Genomic DNA, 20,103 nt, shown 5'->3' on the forward strand with positions numbered 1-20,103 from the left:
AGGTGAAGAGAGAAAGAGGGAGAGAGAATCCCTGGCAGGCTCCGTACTGTCAGCCCAGAGCCTAGGGCTTTAATTCAGGAGCCATGAGATCAAGACCTGAGCCGAAACCCAGAGTCAGATGCTTAACCAACTGAGCCACCCAGGCACCCCATACTTGGGAGGTTTTTTTTGCCTCATCCTCCAAATCCACATCTACAAGAAAGATCTTCCTTAACCATCACAGCCAGATTACCTCCCCAATCATAATCACCGCACGCCGTTTTATCATCAAGCGAAAGGTGTTAATTTACATACTAGTTTACGAGTTCGTCAACCCCAGTAGGAGTAACGAGAGCAGGCACTTTCCTGGTTTTGATAGTTGCTTTGCAAAACATTTGCTGACTATTAGGCACCTGCTGTAAACAAATATATCTGTATTCCTTTACGTCTTATAGATGGAATGAATGAAAGAATGCATTTGTGGCCGCCCGGGTGGATGGGTGGGTGAATAAACGTAAAACATAGCGTGTAACAGTCACTGGCATTCACAGAGCCCCTGCGCTGCTCTGGGCGCCAGATACTAACCTGAGCCACCCCACGTGGCCGGCTCGGTGCCACGTGACCGGCTCTGCCAAACGCGCGGGAGTCCGCCACTATCCCACGATGCACCGCGCTGTTACCGCTCGGGAGGGAACGACAGTCCTGATTTCCGGCCTCCAATCGGTCGCAGAGGTCAGTTGCCCTAACGACCAGCTAGCCCCCCCCAACCCCCCTCCAACGCCTGAATTACGTCACTTCTCCCCACGCCCGTCTTGATAATTGACGCGCCTGCGCAGAATGAAAGCCAACGAGCGCCGCCTCCTTCCGCGCAAGCGTCGCGGCCGGGGGCGGGGCCGGGTAGCGCTGCGGTGCGCAGGCGCAGCCGTCGGCGGGTCGGCGTTCGGCCGCCAGTGAGGTGAGTGGGGGGTGTTCGGTGCTGAGCCAGACGGGCTTAGGGTCCGCGGCTTGAAGCTCCCGGGGCTCAAAGGCCCGTAAAGAGAGCTGGGGCTGGGGCTGGGGCGGCCGCGGTCCGCTGGGTGCTGTGAGTGGGCGGCGCGAAGGGGAAACTGAGGCAGGGCGGCGTCGGGCAGGCCCTCGCCAGTCCTGGTCCGCCTCACCCGGACCCGAGGCCCGGCAAGTGCTGGTTCGAGGTGAAACTGCAAGTGAAAGTGCTCCGCAAGCAACGAAGGTGTCTTCTGCCCGGAAATACGGTCCCTTTGAATCAGGTATCCCGTTAGTGGGGCTCCGGTCGGTGTCCTGTCCCAGCGCCGCCACTCTCCACCTGGCTGACCTGGCCAGCCTCTTGGGTTCCCGGAGCCTCATTTTCCCCCTCTGTAAAACGGGTGTAGTCGCGGTCCCTGTCTGATGTTTGTGGGTGGGGGCGGTGGTCCTTGGGAAGATTGAGGCCACAGGGACCGGCGCAAAGCGAGAGCTCAGTGGGGTCAGCAGGTGTTAGGGGCTTCTGTATATTGACCTAAAGGCGGGAAGAGTCAGCCCCACCACCTCTCGCTGGCTGTGTGAGCTTGAGGAAGTCGCTTGCCTCTCTGAGCAGCGCTTTCCTTCTAGAATAGGGGCCGTAGGAGAATGCGCTTCTTAGGGTCGCTCTGAGGTTAAGTAAACAGAACATTCTGTGACCAGGCTCCTGCTGCTTGTTAAGAGCGTACTGGAGAACCGCTAGGTTTCTTATTAGGTGTCAGAAAACGTGTGCGCAGCCCGCATCCCTCAGGCTGCAGGATCTTCCTGTGCCCTTTAGTTTTCCATCTCTGATTATTCTGTCTGCTTTTCCTCTCCCCAGACCGGTGGTTCTGTCACCCTGGGGGACACAGGGCGGTGTCTGGGGGACATTTGTTGTCACGACTGGGTGTGATCTTGGCGCCGAGTGGGTGGGGCCAGGGTGATGCTCAACACCCTGCGGTGCCTAGGACGGTCCATGAACGGTCCACAGTGTCCTCAGTGCAGAAGTTAAGCCCTGCTCCAGACCAGTGCGTCTTCGCCAGCACGAGCTGTGTACATGGGGTTGGTGAGATGAACCCCAAGATATTCTGTGCACGTTTTGTGGGGAGAGGAAAGAGCACTTGGAGTGGAGGCTCTGGAGTCAGACTGCTGGGTTCAAAAGTCCGGGTTTGTGTCTTAGCTGGGTGACCTTGAGTGGCACCCCCGTCTTTCTAGTGTCCGTGTTTTTTTCTGTAAAATGGGGACAGGGTAGACAAGCCAAGGTCTCAGCAAACTGTGATTGGGGGGTCAGACCCAGCTGCAACTTGTTTTCCTGAACGAAGCCACGCCTCCATCGCAGACCCCTTAACCGTGGCTGCTGTTGCACAAGAGGAAAGTTGAGTGGTTGCCACAGAAACCCTGTGGCCCGGGAAGCTTCCTTGGGCCCTTCTCAGAACATGATCACCTATCCCCTCCATAAGCCATTGTGTGAACTGCACTTAGCTCGGGCCTGGAAGGTGCTCAACACTCCAAGGATTTTGCCTGAGGCTTGTAATTTGGTCTTATTGGAAGGGTGAGCCAGCTCCAAAGATAGGGTTATAAGCTCCGCCTCAGATGGAGAGCTGTGGTCTTAACTTGGATCCTACGTTTTTATTTTATTTTTTTTTGCCAAGAGCCAGCACGGGCCCCTGTGGGAAATACTCAGGAAGAGGGTTGAAGGAATAAAGGGAATTTTAGCAGGGAGGCAAGACCCAAGGTTTGTTGTCTCTTCTGCTCTTCCCAAAGAACTTGGTCAGGTGGCTCTGAATTTGACAGGGATCTAACATTTTCCCAAGACTGTATGGCTCAAACACTGCTCAGTGCTGGGGTTCAAAGGGAAGGTGTCTGTCCAGTGGCTCATAGTCGGGGCAAGGGCAGGGGACAGATGACAGACCAAGGAGTTTCAAAGCCCACGAAGCCAGTGATAAGACTGGTACTTGGACTTTGCCAGAAAAAGAGGGCGTCTAGCTCTGAGGCAGCAACCTTGCGGCTCGGTATTGAAGGGAGTTAGACTTTCCAGATGGGTTGGAGCAGTTGTGTTTGAGTGGAGCCCCTGAGGGTTTGGCAGAGGGCCTCACGCGCACACGCGTGACATTTCGGGGGGCTTTTGACGGTTTTAAAGCGTACAGGGCATTCTGGTGGCATTTTAGAAGAACACAGGGCTGCGGCGAGGGTCGTGGGCTCAAGCCTTGAGTTGGCCCTGCTCAGACACTGGAGGTGTGCTAGGTTGAGACACAGGAGTAGAGCACTGACTTTGCACACTGTGAGCAGGGCTCGGGCTTCAGAATGGAGGCGGAATGGGGCGCCTGGGTGGCGCAGTCGGTTAAGCGTCCGACTTCAGCCAGGTCACGATCTCGCAGTCCGTGAGTTCGAGCCCCGCGTCGGGCTCTGGGCTGATGGCTCGGAGCCTGGAGCCTGTTTCCGATTCTGTATCTCCCTCTCTCTCTGCCCCTCCCCCGTTCATGCTCTGTCTCTCTCTGTCCCAAAAATAAATAAACGTTGAAAAAAAAATTAAAAAAAAAAAAAGAATGGAGGCGGAAAGCCCTCGGCAGCGGCAGCGGGCGGTTCAGCTCCCGAGGTGGGGGGAGGCCTCACTTTTTATTTTTTTTAACGTTTGTTTATTTTTGAGAGACGGAGCATGAGCGGGGGAGGGGCAGAGAGAGAGGGAGACACAGACGAAGAGGCTCCAGGCTCTGAGCTGTCGGCACAGAGCCCGACGTGACCCTCGAACCCTTGAACCCTCTAACCGTGAAATCATGACCTGAGCTGAAGTTGCACACTTAACTGACTGAGCCACCCGGGCGCACCAAGGGCTTGCTCATTTTAGCGAGGCATGTCGTTTTTTCCCCTTTCACCAGTTGTAGGCTCGGAAATAAAAGGAACAGAGGCTGATTTTTTCGTTGTTTAATGATGAAATGAAAAGGTGGACTGAGAGCCGGAAGGATTGTGAGGACCACCAGCGGGGCTGGCCCCAGGACCCTGCCACACCCTGGGACTCTGTCCGTCCACCCTCACCAGGCTCACCCGAACTGGGCCCTCCGTGGTGCTTCCTGAGAGCTCATAAAGCACTCACTGTTCAGAGAGCGGGCTGCTTTTGAGAATTTTGTCCAGTGGCCAAAACCCTACAAGTCGTGATTGTTCCGGGTGCCTGGTAGGAGTCGAGGGAAAGTGCTGTCCTTGTGTTTTGCTGGGCCTCACTTTGTGGTGAGCAGAAGGCTCGTTCGTCCCAAAACCCCTGCGTGGAAGTGAGATTTGCAAACTGTCTCGCAAAGAAGCGACAGTTTCGTGGACCACCTGTGTCAGAGGCCCTGTGGGTCCTTGTCGCACCTTGGGGAAGTAGTCCTCGATAGCAGACCCATGCTCCCTCTGCTGCAGGCCTGAAACCCAAAATGTTGCGCAAGGAGGTTTTCAGAAAGTGTGCAGCAAGGTCATTTGGCCAGAAAAGTCTGACTTGTACTGACTTAGAGTCTTCCAGTGACTTTCACTGGGGGGTTTGGCCATGTCTGGGGACATCTGTGGTTGTTACCACTGTGGAAGGAGGTGCTCCTGGCATCGAGGGGGATGGGGCCAGGGATGCTACTGAACCCCCACCGTGTTCAGGACATCCCCATGGAGAGCGACCTGCTCCTAAGGTCAGCAGTGCTGAGCGGGAGAGACCCTGCATTGATTATTTGGGAAAATACTGAGTCTAGTCCCTGCCCACACTAGACACCAGAGTAAGTCCCCAGGGGTCAGAGGGTAGAAACCAGGGCCGCCCTGGTGCCTGTGGGTCACCCTCCCTCCCTCCGCTGTTTGTGCGTATTTCTATATGTGCAGCATCCCAGGACCTCAGTAGTCAGATGCTTACAGAACAGAGACTCCTGGGGGTGCCCCTCGGGGGGTGATTCTGCCCCCCGCCTCGGGGTACACTGGACAGAGACCAGGGGTGCTGTTAAACTCTGCAGTGAACAGGACATCCCCCCGCCACACACACACACACGCACGCACGCACGCACACACACACAGCAAAGAATGATCTTACCCCGGATAGCAATAGTGGAGAAAACCCGAGTTAGGTCTTTTTTTTTTTTTTCCACATTTATTTTTTGAGAGAGCACAAGTTGGGGAGGGGCAGAGAGTGGGGACAGGATCTGAAGCAGATTCTGTGCTGACAGCACACTCAGGAACCGCAAGATCAGGACCTGAGCCAGTCGTATGCTCAACCGACTGAGCCACCCACACGCCCCGTAGGTCAGAAGTTCTTGGAACAGCTGTTAAGGACATCTCCGTTACCCCATCTCATAGGAGAGGAAAGTGAGGGTATCGGCTGGGACAAAGCGGTCCTTAGCTTAGGAGTGGGGAAAGTGACCTGAAACTGGCATGGGGCAGAAATGGCTGAGCCTGAGGCTGACTCCAGGACCTTGTCCTCCCAGGCAAATCAGGCTCCCTGGCCTGTCATCCGTACACCAGGCCCAGGGCAGGCTCCAGGGGGCGCTCTGACCTCTTGACGGTGAATCCCTTTGGAGGGGCCACCATTTGGGAGAAGATCAAGCGACAGACCAGGTGAAGCCCAGGAAGCAGGCAGTGAGAGCTTATCCTGGGGAGATCAGGCCAGAGTGCCTCAAATCCAGTGGGGACAAGGGATCCTCACGTGCAAACGCCCTGAGGTTCCAAGGGCCAGGGGCACAGAAAGGAGGGTGACTTGGTCTTTTAGTTTTTTGAACCCTTGCCTCCATGAGCCTTGATGGTCTCATACACAGCACCCCCCGCCCCCAGCTTCACCACTTGGTCCGGGGGGGCAGACTTCTGCTAAAGACCGGATTTCCTTCCTCAGTCTACTCTTTTTGTGTGTGTGATAACTTAGTTTTGAGGGAGAGAGCTTGAGCGGGGGAGGGGCGGACAGAGAGAGGAGGACAGAAGCTCCAAAGCAGGGTCTGAGCTGACAGCAGCAGGCCCGACACGAACCGCGAGATCATGCCCTGAGCCAAAGTCAGATGCTCCACCAACTGAGCCGCCCAGGCGCCCCTATCTTTCAGCTATTGTAAATAATGCTGTCAAAACAAATACCTAAAATGAAAACATTTTGACGTTTTTGGCAGCGTGTGTCTGTTCTTTTTAGATCTGGCGGTCAGCAGACTGGTTTGCTCTCTGTGCCCTCTTAGCTGGGGAGCGTGACTCCCCTTTTGAGGCTTCCCCCGAGATGAGTGGGTTGTGGTGGTTGATCTCTGTGGGTCCCTCTGTGTCTCCTAAGGTCTTCAGGGCCGGGACTGGCTGTCTGTCCTACAGGCTCTGGCGGCCCATCCTGATCCCAGACCTTGCAGTTCTGGGGAGGCTCTTCAGCCAAAGGCACTTGCTGGGTAAAGGGTCATTGTGTCCAGAAATGGGAGCAGGTGGGGAGGAGGGGGGCGCTCATTACCAGCCTTAACTTTAATTCCCTCGCCAGTTTTATACAACAAGTGTTTTAAGTTTTTTCCTTACTTAAAATTGAGATATAACCCGTATACCTTAAAACAGCGGATTTCGGTAGATTCACACTGCTGTGGAACCATCAGCTTTTTCTAAGTCCAGAACGTTCCACCTCAAAAAGAAACTGTGTCCCCATCAGCCATCCCTCCCCAGCCCCCACGAACCCCCTTCCTGTCTATGGATGCGCCTGTTCTGGACGTTTCACACACGTGGAGTCACATCCTTGTGGCCTCTCGTGTCTGGTTCCCCCGCCTTTACGAACGAAGCAGCTGTTGATGGACGTAGGTTCCCGTGAACCGGAGACAGAGAGAGGTCTCTGAGGCCGGCCAGCGCCAGGGGTCTTGACGGCGCTTGCCCCGACCAGCCGTCTGCATATTCACATCATCTGAGTCTGATGCCAGCCAGTTTGTAGAGCCTGGGGCCTAATGACTGACTCTTCCTGGTTCTGCGGGGCACAGAGGCATTTTGGGGAGACCAAGGTGCTTCATGCTGCGGGTTCTGGCTGCACGGGTGGACTTGAGCCGCCTCGGGCCGGCTGCTCCTTGTGGACCCCCAGCCCCCACCTGGTGCCCTTCTCAGTGGGAGCGACCGTGGAGGTCACGGTCCAGAGGGAAGGAGATGGTGTTATGTACAGTGCTTGGCCCGTCATAGGCCTCCAGGTGGCGGACCCCTCCCACCAGCTCGTTCCACACCAGGGCTCTCCCCTGGGCACTGCTTATGCTGGAGCCAGAGAGCTCTCCATCATGGGGACATCCTCGGTGCCAGGGGGCTAAACAGCATCCCAGGTCCTCACCACTCAACACTGGGACACCCCGTTGTGATGGCCACAGATTTCCCCAAACCTGGTCCACAGTCCCTGGGCAGGGTCACTCCTGGCCTGGGAATCCAGCACATCGTGGAGGGACCAAGAAAAGGCTCTCTGGCTGCCAGGAAAGAGACCGGTGCCTCTGGGCCCTCCCCCGACCCCAGCCCATCCCCCCACTGCTCCCTGCCCCCCACTGCTCCCTGCCCCCCACAACACGTGTCCGACCCCCTCCTATCCCTCGGGGGCGTCAGCACTTGGAGAACCGTCAGTTTGTTTTCTCAGCCTGAATGGAAAAGCAGGTGGGACTGTGGTCCGCCTTGTGCTTAGCTCAAAACTCGGGGTTCATAGACCTGCAGGAGTAGTGCTGGCAGTCTGGCCCTCCACACCCCTGGGAGCCCCCGTGTGCCACTCAGTCTGTGAAAGGGTGGTGATGGTTAAGGCCACGTCACTTTCTGTACAGTAAGGAGGCAGGGTTGCCCGGGGGGCTCAGTTGTTCAAGCGTCCTGCTCTTGATTTTGGCTCAGGTCTTGATCTCATGGAATCGAGCTCTGAGTTGGGCTCTGTGCTCACAGCATGGAACCTGCTTGGGATCCTCTCTTTCTCTGTCTGTCTCTGTCTCTCTCAAAAAATAAGCAAACCTGAAAAAAAAAAAACTTAGAATAAGGAGGCAGGAGGCTGGAGCAGTCCTCTGCCCATGAAAGCCCCAGCATCTCATCCGTGAAATGGGGGTCATAACCATTTCCCCTCACTTGTCATTCAGATTAAATTGTTTCGTGTGCCTGAAGCGGCTTCCGCAGGGCCAGGCCTGGTGAGCCAGGGCCCAGCAGTCCAGGGGCGTAGAGCACCAGGCACCCCAGGCACAGGGGGGAGGGGCACTGCCCGCATGCCCTCTGCTTCGGTCCACAGATCCTGAGAACCCCTGGGCGTTGTCTCTTCCTGTCACAAGATGGATAACAAGAAGCGCCTGGCCTATGCCATTATCCGGTTCCTGCATGACCAGCTGCGGCACGGGGGGCTCTCGTCCGACGCCCAGGAGAGCTTGGAAGGTATGTGGGGGCCACTGCCCTCCCTCCTTCCTGCCATGCAGATCCTAGTCTCCCGCAGGTATTCTCGCCACTACCCATCTTTCATCGAGGTGCGGTTCCAGAACGTTCTCCACCACTACCGCGTGTGTGTGACTCCAGTGATCAGAGAAAGGCTGTCTTGAAAGAGGGGGTAGGGCACCCACGGTGCCTGGAAGCCACGTGGGGCTGAGGGTGGGGAGGCCATCTGACCCCCAAAGTCACAAAGTCGGGATTGTGTTCAGAAGAAAACACCTCTGTTCTCCCTCACAGTTGCGATCCAGTGCCTGGAGACTGCTTTTGGGGTGACCGTGGAGGACAGCGACCTCGCTCTCCCTCAGACTCTTCCGGAAATATTTGAAGCAGCCGCCGCGGGCAGGGTGAGCCTCTGGGCTTCCCAGAACAACAGTAACAAGTGCCGGTGCCAGGCCTGTGGGCAGGGCAGATGGGGGCGCGGCCCGGCCACCTGGCCCAAGGCGTCTCCCTCGGAGCTCAGCTGCCCTCTCAGGCGGCCTGAGCAGGAGGGCGGCCAGAGGTGCGGGGCTGGGAGGAGGAAGACGGCAGGGCCGCCCGTTAGACAGCTCATCCCTGCCTTGGACCCAGGAGGCGCCCCAGAACCTGAGGAGCCCTGAGCGAACTCCGCCTTCAGAGGAGGACTCGGCGGAGGCAGAGCGCCTCAAAACCGAAGGTGAGAGACAAGGTGGGCCGGTCCCCAGGGTGTGGCAGCCGGGGGGCTTGCTGTCACACGGCACCACGGCACATGGGCTTGGGGGCCGGGGGCCGCAGAACACGCGGATGTGAGGATATGCACAGGGTGGAGCCCCCGACGCGGCTGGTGGGGGTGTAAGCGGGCCGTCGCCATGGAAGGCGTTCTGACAGTATGCGGTCCCCCGATGGCGTGGTGTGTGGCCCAGCCTCTCCCCTCCCGGGCAGAGCCGTGGGCCCAGGAAAAATGCAGGCGCGTATCCACAGCAGCAAAAAGGGAGAACAGCCCATATGTCCACAGACCAGTAAAAGGGATAAACAAAACGTGACACATCCATAGTCAGGAACATCACTCAGCCTCCAGCAGGAGCGAGGCGCCCACACCCGCCGCCCGGCAGATGGACCCTGAACACACGACGCTCAGGGAGGGAACCAGACACGAGAGGCCACACGGGGTGTGAGTCCACGTGTGTGAAACGTCCAGAACAGGCTCATCTGTGGACAGGAGGGGGGTTTGTGGGTGCTGGGGGAGGAGAGCGGGCGATGGCTGATGGGGACGGGGCTTTCTTTAGGGGAGAGGGAATGTTCTGGAAGCGACTACAGTGATGGACAACTGAATATTTTAAAAAGCACCGAGCTGCACACTTTGAAAATGTGAGTTTTATGTTATGTGAGTTACATCTCAAACTTGGCTGTTTCTGAGGGGAGAAGCAGAAGTGAGGGCGTCGGAGACTTGTCTCCAGATGTCACAAGCAGCGACAGTTGTCCTCACTGGGTGCTGGCTTGGGCCACGAGCCCCGAGATGCCGGACGCAGCCGCCCCCTTCTCCCCTGCCACCGCCCTGAGCGACTGAGCGCTGCGTCCCGCCCGAGGCTCTCCTCACGCCTTCCCACAGACGCCCGGGAGAGCGGAGCCCGCGTGTCAGAGCCCTCGGGTCTCGTGTGAACAGCGGGGGTCACCAGTTTTCCTTTGTTTTTAGGAAACGAGCAGATGAAAGTAGAAAACTTTGAAGCCGCCGTGCACTTCTACGGGAAAGCCATCGAGCTGAACCCCGCCAACGCTGTCTATTTCTGTAACAGGTACCAGGCGGGGCTCACGCGGGGTGGGGACTCACGTGGGGCCTGGGCAGGCAGGTCGCGTGTCCCCAGGAGACCAGGAGAGGTGTCCGAACAGTCCCCTAGGGGTTATTGCACCGCAGCCCCGAGAAGCAGTCAGTGGCAGGTGGCCAGGAATGTGTCAGTAAGCGTTGACAGCGGCCTTAAAATTAGGGAGCACCATCCTCCACGCGGGCGTTGCGACGAGAAATAAGCTAACGCTTGGGGGGCGTTTCGTTCCTGTGTTCACATCAGCATCGTCGCCAACTGTGAAGAGTTGCATCTGGCTTGTACTTTAGTTAAATTTTTTAATGTTTAGTGATTTTGAGAGAGAGAGAGACAAAACGTACGCGGTGGGGGGAGGGGGGGAGGGCAGAGAGAGAGAATCCCGAGCAGGTTCCGTGCTGTCAGCGCAGCCAACCGTGAGATCGTGACCTGAGGTGAAACCAGGAGTAGGATGCTTAACCGACTGAGCCCCCCAGGCACCCCTGGCTCGTGCTTCTGAAGGGAACGCCGTATCACCCCAGCCTCCCAGTAGGGACTTTCTTGCTCACGAGTGGTTCTTGGTGACGAGAGGGACTGGATGGGACGTGGGACAGAATCGCACGTTCGTGTGAAAGGCACAGGAACCAGCGGAGACCAGAGACCGGAGGGGGCACCAGACGTCATCCACGTGGTCTCCAGGGTGAAACTGCTTTAGCTTTAATGTCTCTCTCTTTTTGGGGCGATCACACAAACGGGTGGACAGAAAAGGTAGGCGTGTCGTACAGAGTCCTGTACCCCGCTTCTGCCAGCGCAGCCGCTCCGTGCTTTCTAGCTGATGTCTTTCTGTACTTCAGAAACTGGAGGAAGCGTAAAGGGGAATATTAAAAAACGCCCAGTGAGAAAAACTATCAAATGCGGCAAGTCGAGAGCATGGACAGGGGTCTCGTGGCGGATCAGTTATTTTCTAGTAGGTTCTCCCTGACGCAGAACAGGTGCCAGCCCTCCAACAGTGGCGCCGCCCCGTGCGGGGCAGGGTTGGGCTGATCTGTTCTGCCTCCTTCAGCCTCGGTTTCCCCGGGAGGCTGCCGCAGCCCCGGCACAGCTGCTCCGCAGGCAGAAGCCTCGGCAGCCCCGCGTCCGCCCCGCCTGACAGACGGGGAAGCTGAGGCCCCTCTGTGGCAGCGAGCCAGGCACACGACCCCTGACCTGCGCTTTGTCTCCCCAGAGCGGCGGCCTACAGCAAACTGGGGAACTACGCAGGGGCCGTGCAGGACTGTGAGCGAGCCATCTGCATAGACCCGTCCTACAGCAAAGCCTACGGCCGGATGGGGTGAGTGCGCCCGTACGGTGTGTGGTGTCTGTCTTCCCAGACCCCTCCCCTGCGTCCCGCGCTTCCTCCTCTTCCCATCACCCCTGCAGTTCGCTTCAGTCCTGACTCTGCCCAGACCAAGTGTCACACCCCACAGGGTCAGGACTCAGCCCCACTCACGTCTGGGCCTTCCATACTTCTGATCCGCCTGCTGTCTGGGCTCCTGCCACTCTCGCTCTCGTGCCTCCGTGGTTTGCGAGAGCAGGTCGCAGGACTCAGGAGCACGCCCGTGCTTCCTGCTTGATCGAGGGACACGGGTGAACAGCCAGATGAAGAGGTCCACAGGGCAGGGTGCATGGGATCCCCCTGGAGTGGGGTGGCCTCCCTCGCAGCATGTGGTTATCTTCACCAGCGGGGACCTTCTCCAGATCTCATTGTTGAAGAGTTTTATAGCCTCTCCAGCCTTCTCCCTCCTAGAAGTTTGGGGGCCATGAGATTCCCCCCAACTCAGATCTGAAATTTGGTCTTCCTGGCCACCAGCCCCACCCTGAGTCACATCATTGGCATAAACTCAGATGGGGTTCAAGGGGCTCGTTACAAAGAACAGGAGACGCCTATGACTTAGGAAGTTTAGGGTTTTAAGAGCTCTGTGCCAGGAACAGAGGCCACATCTGACCACCCCGCCCTCTGGCCCCCTGCTTCAGGCCTTCAAGCTCTTTGTGTGGGTCCCTCTGGGGCACTAGCCCTTGTGCCTTGGAATTTTTATATGCCTGTACTCTCGGCCCCCATGGCCCTCGCATGCCATTCCCACCGGACGCTGGCCACAGCGACACTGGAGCGGTTTGGGGTATCAGGCAGCCTCCCAGGCCCTCCCCCACGTCGCGGTGCCTCTCCCCCAGCCTCGCGCTCTCCAGTTTGAACAAGCACACTGAGGCAGTGGCCTATTACAAGAAGGCCTTGGAGCTGGACCCCGACAACGAGACCTACAAGTCGAACCTCAAGATAGCCGAGCTGAAGTTGAGGGAGACGCCAAGTCCCGTGAGTGGCCCCGGGGAAGAGAGGGCCCTGGCGGGCAGGCCAGGTAGACACTCAGGGCTGGCGGCTTAATCCAGTCCGGCAGGAGACAAAGACACAGAAATGCCTGTCACAAAGGAAAAAGCTTATCCCCACAGGCCCTGGAAACGGGAGGTAGGGCCACACACAGGAGCTCCAGGGTCGGCCAGGAGGCCAGTGCCCCTGTGGTGGTTTCCGGGGGAGGAGCAGGGAGGCAGGGGATGCAGGCTTAGGATCAGCTAGGCGAGCAATTCCAGCAGAGTCCGGGGTATGGGGGCCAGCCCTGGTGGCCGAATGCCAGGCCCTGGGGAATGGCTGACTGGCTCGTGCACTAAAGGTGGCCCGCAGGTGACTGTTCACTCTCTCTGGGAATTGCTCACCCTGAGGGACCGTCCTCCAGGGTTCACGGGGGCCCAAGACATCAGAACGCTAGAACTTGAAGGATGGCGCTCTTGTAAACTGTTCATAAGTGGTTTGTGCCTTTCACGAAGTGCTCTTTGGCCTCAAGGCCTGGCTGCTTGGTTGGTGGGATGTCTGAGCCGTATGCCTCTTAGAATTTGGACAGGCCCCGCGTGGGGTGTTGTGTCTCAGTTCTTGTTCCTGGGGGCGGGGCCAGCCACCGTGGTCCTGTGACCACTCACCAGGGCTTTTCTCCCCACAGACAGGAGGTGTCGGCAGCTTTGACATTGCTGGCCTGCTGAACAACCCAAGTTTCATGAGCATGGTAATCCGCACTCCCCCCTCTCTCCTGGGTTCCGGTTCCTCTGGGGGCCATGACCTGGGCGCTGGGGGCTGAGCAGCATCCCCGGCTCCACCCCTTGATGCCAGGAGCCCCCCAGCGTGACAGACACAGATGTCCCCAGACACCACCCTTGTCGCTAGGGCAGCATTGCCCCCAGTGAGACCCCCTCAGTATGGAGCAGAAAGGACAGACTGGGTCCTGCCTCTCACGGTCGCATGACCCAGGAAAACAGCATCCCTCTCTCCAGCTCGGTTTCCACCTCACACTGTGGAGACCCTGGTAGCCACACAGCTGCACCTGCTCCTCGGAGGAGGAGACACCGAGGAGCCCGGGATGCCACCAAGGTGGAGGTCCCACCTTCCCATGCCAGAGACTTGAGTCCCGAAGCACCTGTTCTGTGCAGCACTGTCCTTTGAAGGCAGGCACCCGCCTGTGTCCTTGGGGCTGGTCCCACACATGCAAATTCTTTCACAGTGGCCACAGGGCCCAGGGTTTCCAAGTGTCCAGAAGAGGGAAATCCTGCGCCTTCCGGCCGTCAGAAGCATCCCCACTACAGCAGGAGGCAGGCCAGCCAGGCATGGCGATGGGCCGGGCATCACTTTGTATTTTTGTTGGCACACGGCCACACCTGTGCAGTGACGGTGACACAGGGCTGTCTGGTTGGGGCAGGGATGGGCCCATAAGGCTGAGAACCTTGACTCTGGCCCTTCACAGAATTTAGCCAGCCCTCCTGAGCCACGTCAGGAAGACCCCGCTTTAGCTGCCCACTCAGCCGCATCCTGAAGTCGTCCTAGGGAGAGAACCCTTGGGGAGTTAAGTTTAAATGCAGGCATGCAGGGTAGTGATAGTAACCGAGGAAACAAAAGAGGCCAACTGTGCTGACAGATCCGTTGGCCGGAAAAACGGATCTGGATACATCTACACAGCAAAGAGTAAGCAGCCAGTAGGAGATGACGAGGTGCCTGGAGTCTCTTTAAAGACAAGTCTTACGCGGGATGGAAGCACGTCAGGAAGGCCGAGCGCCCTTGGGAAGCGTGTGCGTAGGAGCCCCTGGGCACCTGCTATGTCTGATCATGTGTTCCTTTCTGCAGGCGTCAAACCTGATGAACAACCCCCAAGTTCAGCAGCTGTAAGTGACAACCGTGTGCCTTTGACCTTCTTGTGGTTACATTTTCCATTGTGACAAGACACACGTGACTTAAAACCTGCCTGTTGTAACTGGTTCAAGGTTTACAACGCAGAGGCATTAAGCATTTTCAACGTGTTGTACAGCCATCACCGCTGATTAATTTCAGGACATTCCATTATCCCAAAAAGAGTCCTTGTCCCCATTGTAGGCATTTCCATTGTAGGCATTTTAACCCCCCCCCCCGCGGTCCCTGGCCCCCACAAACCCCTTTCCCATCTGTGGATGAGCCTGTTCCGGACGTTTCACACACGTGGACTCACACCCCGTGTGGCCTCTCATGTCTGGTTCCCTCCCTGAGCGTCGTGTGTGAGCGCCTGTGTTCAGTTCTTCTGGGCCAACACCCAGGAGTAGACTTGCTGTGTCGTGTGGTGATTCTGTGTCACTTAAGAATTGCCAGACTGTGGTTAAATCTTAAAGCAAAATTTCTGAACCCAGCACTGCTAACATTGGGGCAGTCACTTGGGGGGGGGGGGAGGGGGGTGTGTACCAGGTGCCGTGGGGGCTAAACAGCACTCCTGGTCAGCCCCCACCCTCACTGCCAGGAGCCCCCCAGTCGTGAGGACCACTGTCTTTAAGCCAGAAACGAGTGTTCCCGAGTGAGCCGGTGGCGTTCACAGCAGCTGCTGTCAGAGGACGGGCGGGCTGGGCAGCTCTGGGCCCCGAGGGGCCGCCAGGTGGCGGCAGAGAGCAGCTCGTGTTGGAGGAGCAGGACCCAGCCGGAACGGGCAGGCCAGGCTGTCTGTGCACATCGTGGGCTCTCTCCTTGCAGCATGTCCGGGATGATTTCGGGCGGCCACAACCCCCTGGGGACTCCTGGCACCAGCCCCTCACAGAATGACCTGGCCAGTCTCATCCAGGCGTGAGTAGACGTGCCTGGTGGGACTCTGGGGTGGTGGGGGCCCGCCCTCGAGAATAAAAGCGCAAATGCTGTGTCCCTGGGTGCTCGATAAGACCCCGCTACTGGGACCCAGTGAGTAGCTGCACTGCCTGTGGGGGCACGCACCTAGGAAGTGGCCGGGAGGGTGCCCCAGGGCCACCAGCTGAGCCCGGGCACGCCCCTCCTGCAGCGGCCAGCAGTTCGCCCAGCAGATGCAGCAGCAGAATCCAGAGTTGATAGAACAGCTCCGAAGTCAGATCCGAAGTCGGACCCCCAGTGCCAGCAACGATGACCAGCAGGAGTGATGGCCCACGTGAGTCCACTGTGGCCGTGAGGGGTGAGAGCCTTTGTTTGACAACCTGGGTGCACGAGGTTGGGGGTGGTGTCTGCTCGAATTCCGAGGTGTTTCTGCTCGAATCCTGTCTCTCCCTTCCCAGTTCCCTTCTGTGGGTGGGTTTTATACAGAGAGGGGCTGAAAGCCCACCACTCCCGGACAAGGCTGCTGCCCGAGGGCCTGCAGAGAGTGGGCAGCCACCACGATGGCCAGGGAGGTCTCCAGGGGTGGGATGACAGGCCAGCCCGGCCCCTTGCTTCCCGTGCTCCCCTGGGCTTGTGTGCATGTGTGTCTGTGGTGAGTGGATGTTAATGAGGGACAGCTGGAAAACAAATGGGGTGTCCCGGAGGGCTCCTGGCCGCCTTGGCTAGCTCCGGGGCCACCCTAGGGGCCCTTGGCCTCAACCTGTGTCCACTAGCCTTGCCTCCTGGCATAGTGGGCTTCCGCCCAGAGGCCTGGGCATTTCTATCATCCCATTTTTCCTTTAACCGTGATTTTTCTATTAAAAATTTTGAAGGACGGGGGCGCCTGGCTGGCTCAGTCGCAGAGTGTGCAACTCTTAATCTCAGGGTCGGGAGCTCCAGCCCCATGCTGGGTATAGAAGTTATTAAAAAAATAAACAAAAAGCAGTTTTAAGGATTTTAAAAAACAAAAATATTAAGAAGCAGGAATAACAACTTTGATCTCTCCTCCCACGACACCTAACGTTAGTTATTTGGGCACTTTTTTCCAGTTTTTGGGTTTTTTTTTTTTTTAGCACTCTTAAAAAATAGAACGAAACATAGTTAAGATAAATTTTGCATTTGTTGTATGTCGTAAGCTCATCTGCACAACACCTCTGCCAACGTTTCCCTGTCTGTGGCCTCAGAACCTACAGCGCAGTTCTGTGTCTGTGCTGACGTGGTGCTGCCTCCCCCCACCCCATTGAACATGGCCGTGGGGCCACGGAACCACAGAGATTTAGGCTGAAGCGTCACAGGGCTGGTGCCGCCTGGGCCGCGGCTGTCCCCACCCCCCATCCCCGAAGTCTGGCCTCGTGCCCACCACACCCTGACTGGGCCCTCGTGTCCTCTCCCCACAGCCCTCCCAGCATCGCCAGCTCCTTCCCACCGACTGGAAGCCTTCTCGCATTTTGCCGTCTTCTCCCCTTGGACTGCCCAAGAGAGAAAAAGAAAAAGAAATTGGACCTGCATGTTAAGATGGATTTTTATTATTTTTATTTTGCCCTTCGTCCTTCCTTCCCTGTTTGTAGCCTCCCATGGCCCCCAGACCCCTCTCGAAACAGAGCCAGCAAGCTGTGAATGCAGACCAGCTCCCAGAAAACCCAGTCACTAAAGTATTTTTTAGACTGTTCCAGGGCGGGGGTCGTTCTCGAGCCCCTGTCCAGGAAGCAGCTAGTTTTATGTCAAGCCACGTCAGGGACACCCGTGGCTCTCAGAGCCCCGTTTTGCAGCCCCCGTGGTCTGTCTTCAGAGGCCTCCGCAGCCCGGTGAGAAGACACTTCTGAGTCGACCTTGGCCTCCCCAGCCGTGCCCTGCTCGGATGAGCTCACTGCCAGCCGCGGTCTGGGCGCCAGTGTCTGCCCTGCCCCTCGGACTGCGGGTTTTCGCGTGAGGAGCTCTTCAGATGCATTTTCCTCAATGACAATTTCCATTGCCTCGCGCCCCAGCGGGAGCAGGGGTGGGACCGTCCTGGGGCGCACAGGACCAGGTACCGGGACTTCCGACCGAGCATTTTGATGGACACGCATCTCATCTCCTTTGACCCTTTCATCCCAGTACTCGTGGCCGACAGACCCCAGGGGGCAGATCATGACCTTCCAGCCCGTCTCCAGCTGGGTGTCCCAGCCCCACTGCCCTTCTGCCCCCAGGCGACCCTGCTGGCCGGCATGTCTAGGTTCTTGGCAGGTTCTGTCCTGTTCAGGGCTGGGGGCTGGCAGGGGGCCCTGGTGCCACCAGAGCTGCTTCCGGGGTGGACAACCTGCCCAGGACACAAGGCCACCTCAGACATCCCCATGGCCTCTGCTGGGGGCGGTGGGTGGGGGTTGGGGGGCAGGTCCACTGGCCCCGCTGTACCAGCAGCGACGTGGACAACTGGATCGTTCGAGGTTCCCTGGTGTCGTCGGCTGTCTGCAAGCAGACCCAGTACCGTGTGTGTCGTAGGTAACTAGTAGGAAGACGGGCCACTGCCAGCCACCGCGGTCCGTCCTGTGTCTGGCAAGATGTGTCCTAACTCTTGAGTGCTAGCCATGGTGACAAGCATAACGTGTGGGGAATAAATAGACATCGTGACCTCTGCTCAGCTCTGTATTGACCTCTGGCGCCACCCTTACCCTCTTGCCCCCAGTTTCTAGAAGCCCCCAGCCTGGAGTTCCTACCTCTGGCACATGCTGGGTGTGAATCTTGTCAATGCCTGGTGTGATGAGGCTGGAAGCAGTTTCTGTGTCCGAGATCACAGACGATTCCAGAAACCGTGAATCTCTGGGCTGGTTCTGTATTTTCTCTCCCTCGTTTTCATCTCCCATAACCCTCCCCTGAGGGGCCAGCCTGGACTCCTGGCCTCTCAAGAACAGGGAGACTATTCCATGTTCCTTCTCTAGTGTGTTCTGAGAGTCCACCCATTCTCCCTTGGGTAACCCCCGGGGCCTCCCTTTATAACTGCTGCAGGCAAGGGAAGTTGTCCCTCCAGCGGCTTGTCCTGGCCCCCACCCCAGTGCTCTGTGTCAGCAGGGACTTCCTGGGGACCCCACTCTACAGGCGACCTGCTCCATCCATGGGTGGAGAGACCCAGTTTCCAGGTTTGCGGCTGCCCTGGGGAGCACCCCTCTCGTGAGCACGAGGTTAGCACGCATCTCCGAGGGCACGTGAGGCTCCTCTGGGCTCACCAGGGCAGCCCTGCCCTGGGGATACCGGTCTGCGTCAGGATGGCTGTGGCCGTGGCAACCACACTCCTGGTATGGAGCAGGTGGGGCTGTGGGCAGCCCAAGTGGTGCTGATGCATCTGTTTGGAGAACCCTGCTCTGAGAAGCACTGGCTGGCACGTGAATACCAGCCATACGTTCTGGAAACATCTACATATGTCTTCGGTCTTCCCACATAATCTCATTTCTTCTGTCTTGTGTGTCCGTCCCTGAGCGGCCCCACACCCAGCCTAAGTGTTCAGGAAAGCTCCAGAAACTTTGTGTTGGAACCGCTGGCAGAGTGGGATGAGGGGAAGAAAAGGAGCGGCTGTCAACATCTCCCAGAAGCTGGCAGCTTCTCCGTGCGCCTTGACAAGAAGTGTGTCACGCTTAATTACTGCCCGATCCCACACGAGGTAGAAATAGGATCTTTCTGAACATTGCTGTCAGAGGTGCGTTGAGGGGGAGAAAGAAACGGCAATTAAGCACAGACTTAGCATAAGTTGTGACTTGGAGAAAGCTCCCGGGAGTGGATGGAGCTTTGGGATACAGGGCAGCAGCAGATGGAAACGGGGGTCTGTTCCCATCCCTGCACCCCCAGGCTCCTGGGCGCCGGGCTGCAAGCCCACCCAGTTTCCGTCCCAGGATGCTGAGGGGTCCCCTGCGGTCAGTGCTTCCCCTAGGGGACTGGGCAGTGTCTGGGGACGTGGCGGGGGTGGGGCCAGGGATGTCAACCAGCCCCCCGCAGTGCCCGGCACACCCCCAGAGGACGACCGTCGGTATTGCCAGCACCCGGTGGGCCCTACGTAAACTTGTCCTGAACAGTTGGCCCCCACGAAACCAGTCTGTTTGCTGGCTCTAGAGGGCTCCTGTGCGCGCCAACCTGGGTGACTTGAAAACCCCAAACTGAGCTGGCTTTCCCAGCACCCCTCCACCTCCTCTCCCTTTTGAAAAGCAATGATTTCAAAGGGACTCTCGTGGGTGAGACGCTCGGGCCACCAGGTGGCGCACCGGCACCGCGGCCTCCCCCATGCCTCCATCCCAGGGCTGGCGCGCGGCCTCTGGACAGAAAGAACGAGGCTACGTCCATTTTTGAAACCACCTGGGCGGGAGGCTAGAAACTGCCATGGCCCTAGGGGTCAGAGCTGTGCTTTCAGACCTGGTTCCCTTTCAGGATTGTAAATCCTCATAGCCATGGACTTTCTGCTGGGCGCTGTGCCATGACAAGGCCGCCGTCCTGGGGTGCCTGGTACAATATAGGGTGGGAGATACAGATCCCTTCTGTGCCCAGGTCGGAGAATGGAACCACAGATTCTGCTCGGCTTGTGGCTGTTGGAAGCTCTTTGTAAGGTCAGGTCGGTGTGGGGGTCCACTCTTCTTTCCCTCCTTACTAGGCTGCTCTTTTCCTCATAGCGTAACACATGCACATAAGTGCACACATCATGAGCAAACAGCCCGATGAATTTTCATGCAGGGAGCATGCCCTTGTCATCAGCACCGGGGCCAAGAGCAGAACCCAGCCATCTCCCCTCATATCCTCCAAGGGTAACGCTGCCTTAGTGTTGATTGCCATGGGTTAGTGCGGCCTGTTTTTGAATGTGTGTAAAACGGAATT

The 20,103-nt window shown here is 57.7% G+C and overlaps 1 protein-coding gene across 2 annotated transcripts; it reads left to right on the forward strand.

Moving 5' to 3' along the window:
- The first annotated feature begins 797 nt into the window (after nt 1-797).
- On the forward strand, nt 798-17,880 carry SGTA (small glutamine rich tetratricopeptide repeat co-chaperone alpha). 2 transcript variants are annotated; one of them, XM_025916332.2, is made up of 12 exons: nt 798-934; nt 8,147-8,286; nt 8,575-8,681; nt 8,905-8,989; nt 9,986-10,085; nt 11,311-11,415; nt 12,294-12,432; nt 13,109-13,171; nt 14,281-14,318; nt 15,148-15,237; nt 15,446-15,592; nt 16,671-17,880. In XM_025916332.2, the coding sequence occupies exons 2-11, from the start codon at nt 8,187-8,189 to the stop codon at nt 15,558-15,560; spliced, it is 942 nt and encodes a 313-aa protein (XP_025772117.2). In that variant the 5' UTR covers nt 798-934; nt 8,147-8,186; the 3' UTR covers nt 15,561-15,592; nt 16,671-17,880. The 2 variants fall into 2 exon arrangements, with proteins under 2 accessions (XP_025772117.2, XP_086555711.1); XM_086699585.1 differs by having other exon boundaries at nt 15,446-15,568.
- The last annotated feature ends 2,223 nt before the right edge of the window (nt 17,881-20,103 follow it).

The sequence above is a fragment of the Puma concolor genome, chromosome A2 (genome assembly GCF_028749965.1).
Source record: "Puma concolor isolate L17-30 chromosome A2, mPumCon1.1.hap2, whole genome shotgun sequence".
Lineage (NCBI taxonomy): Eukaryota > Metazoa > Chordata > Mammalia > Carnivora > Felidae > Puma > Puma concolor.

What these genes read in the sequence shown, in the direction of transcription:
- SGTA (XM_025916332.2), top strand. Translation starts at nt 8,187, where the DNA reads ATGGATAACAAGAAGCGCCTGGCCTATGCCATTATCCGGTTCCTGCAT. An exon ending in GCTGTCTATTTCTGTAACAG is followed by an intron (nt 10,086 to 11,310) that starts GTACCAGGCGGG and finishes TTGTCTCCCCAG; the next exon opens with AGCGGCGGCCTACAGCAAAC. An exon ending in CTGGCCAGTCTCATCCAGGC is followed by an intron (nt 15,238 to 15,445) that starts GTGAGTAGACGT and finishes CCCCTCCTGCAG; the next exon opens with CGGCCAGCAGTTCGCCCAGC.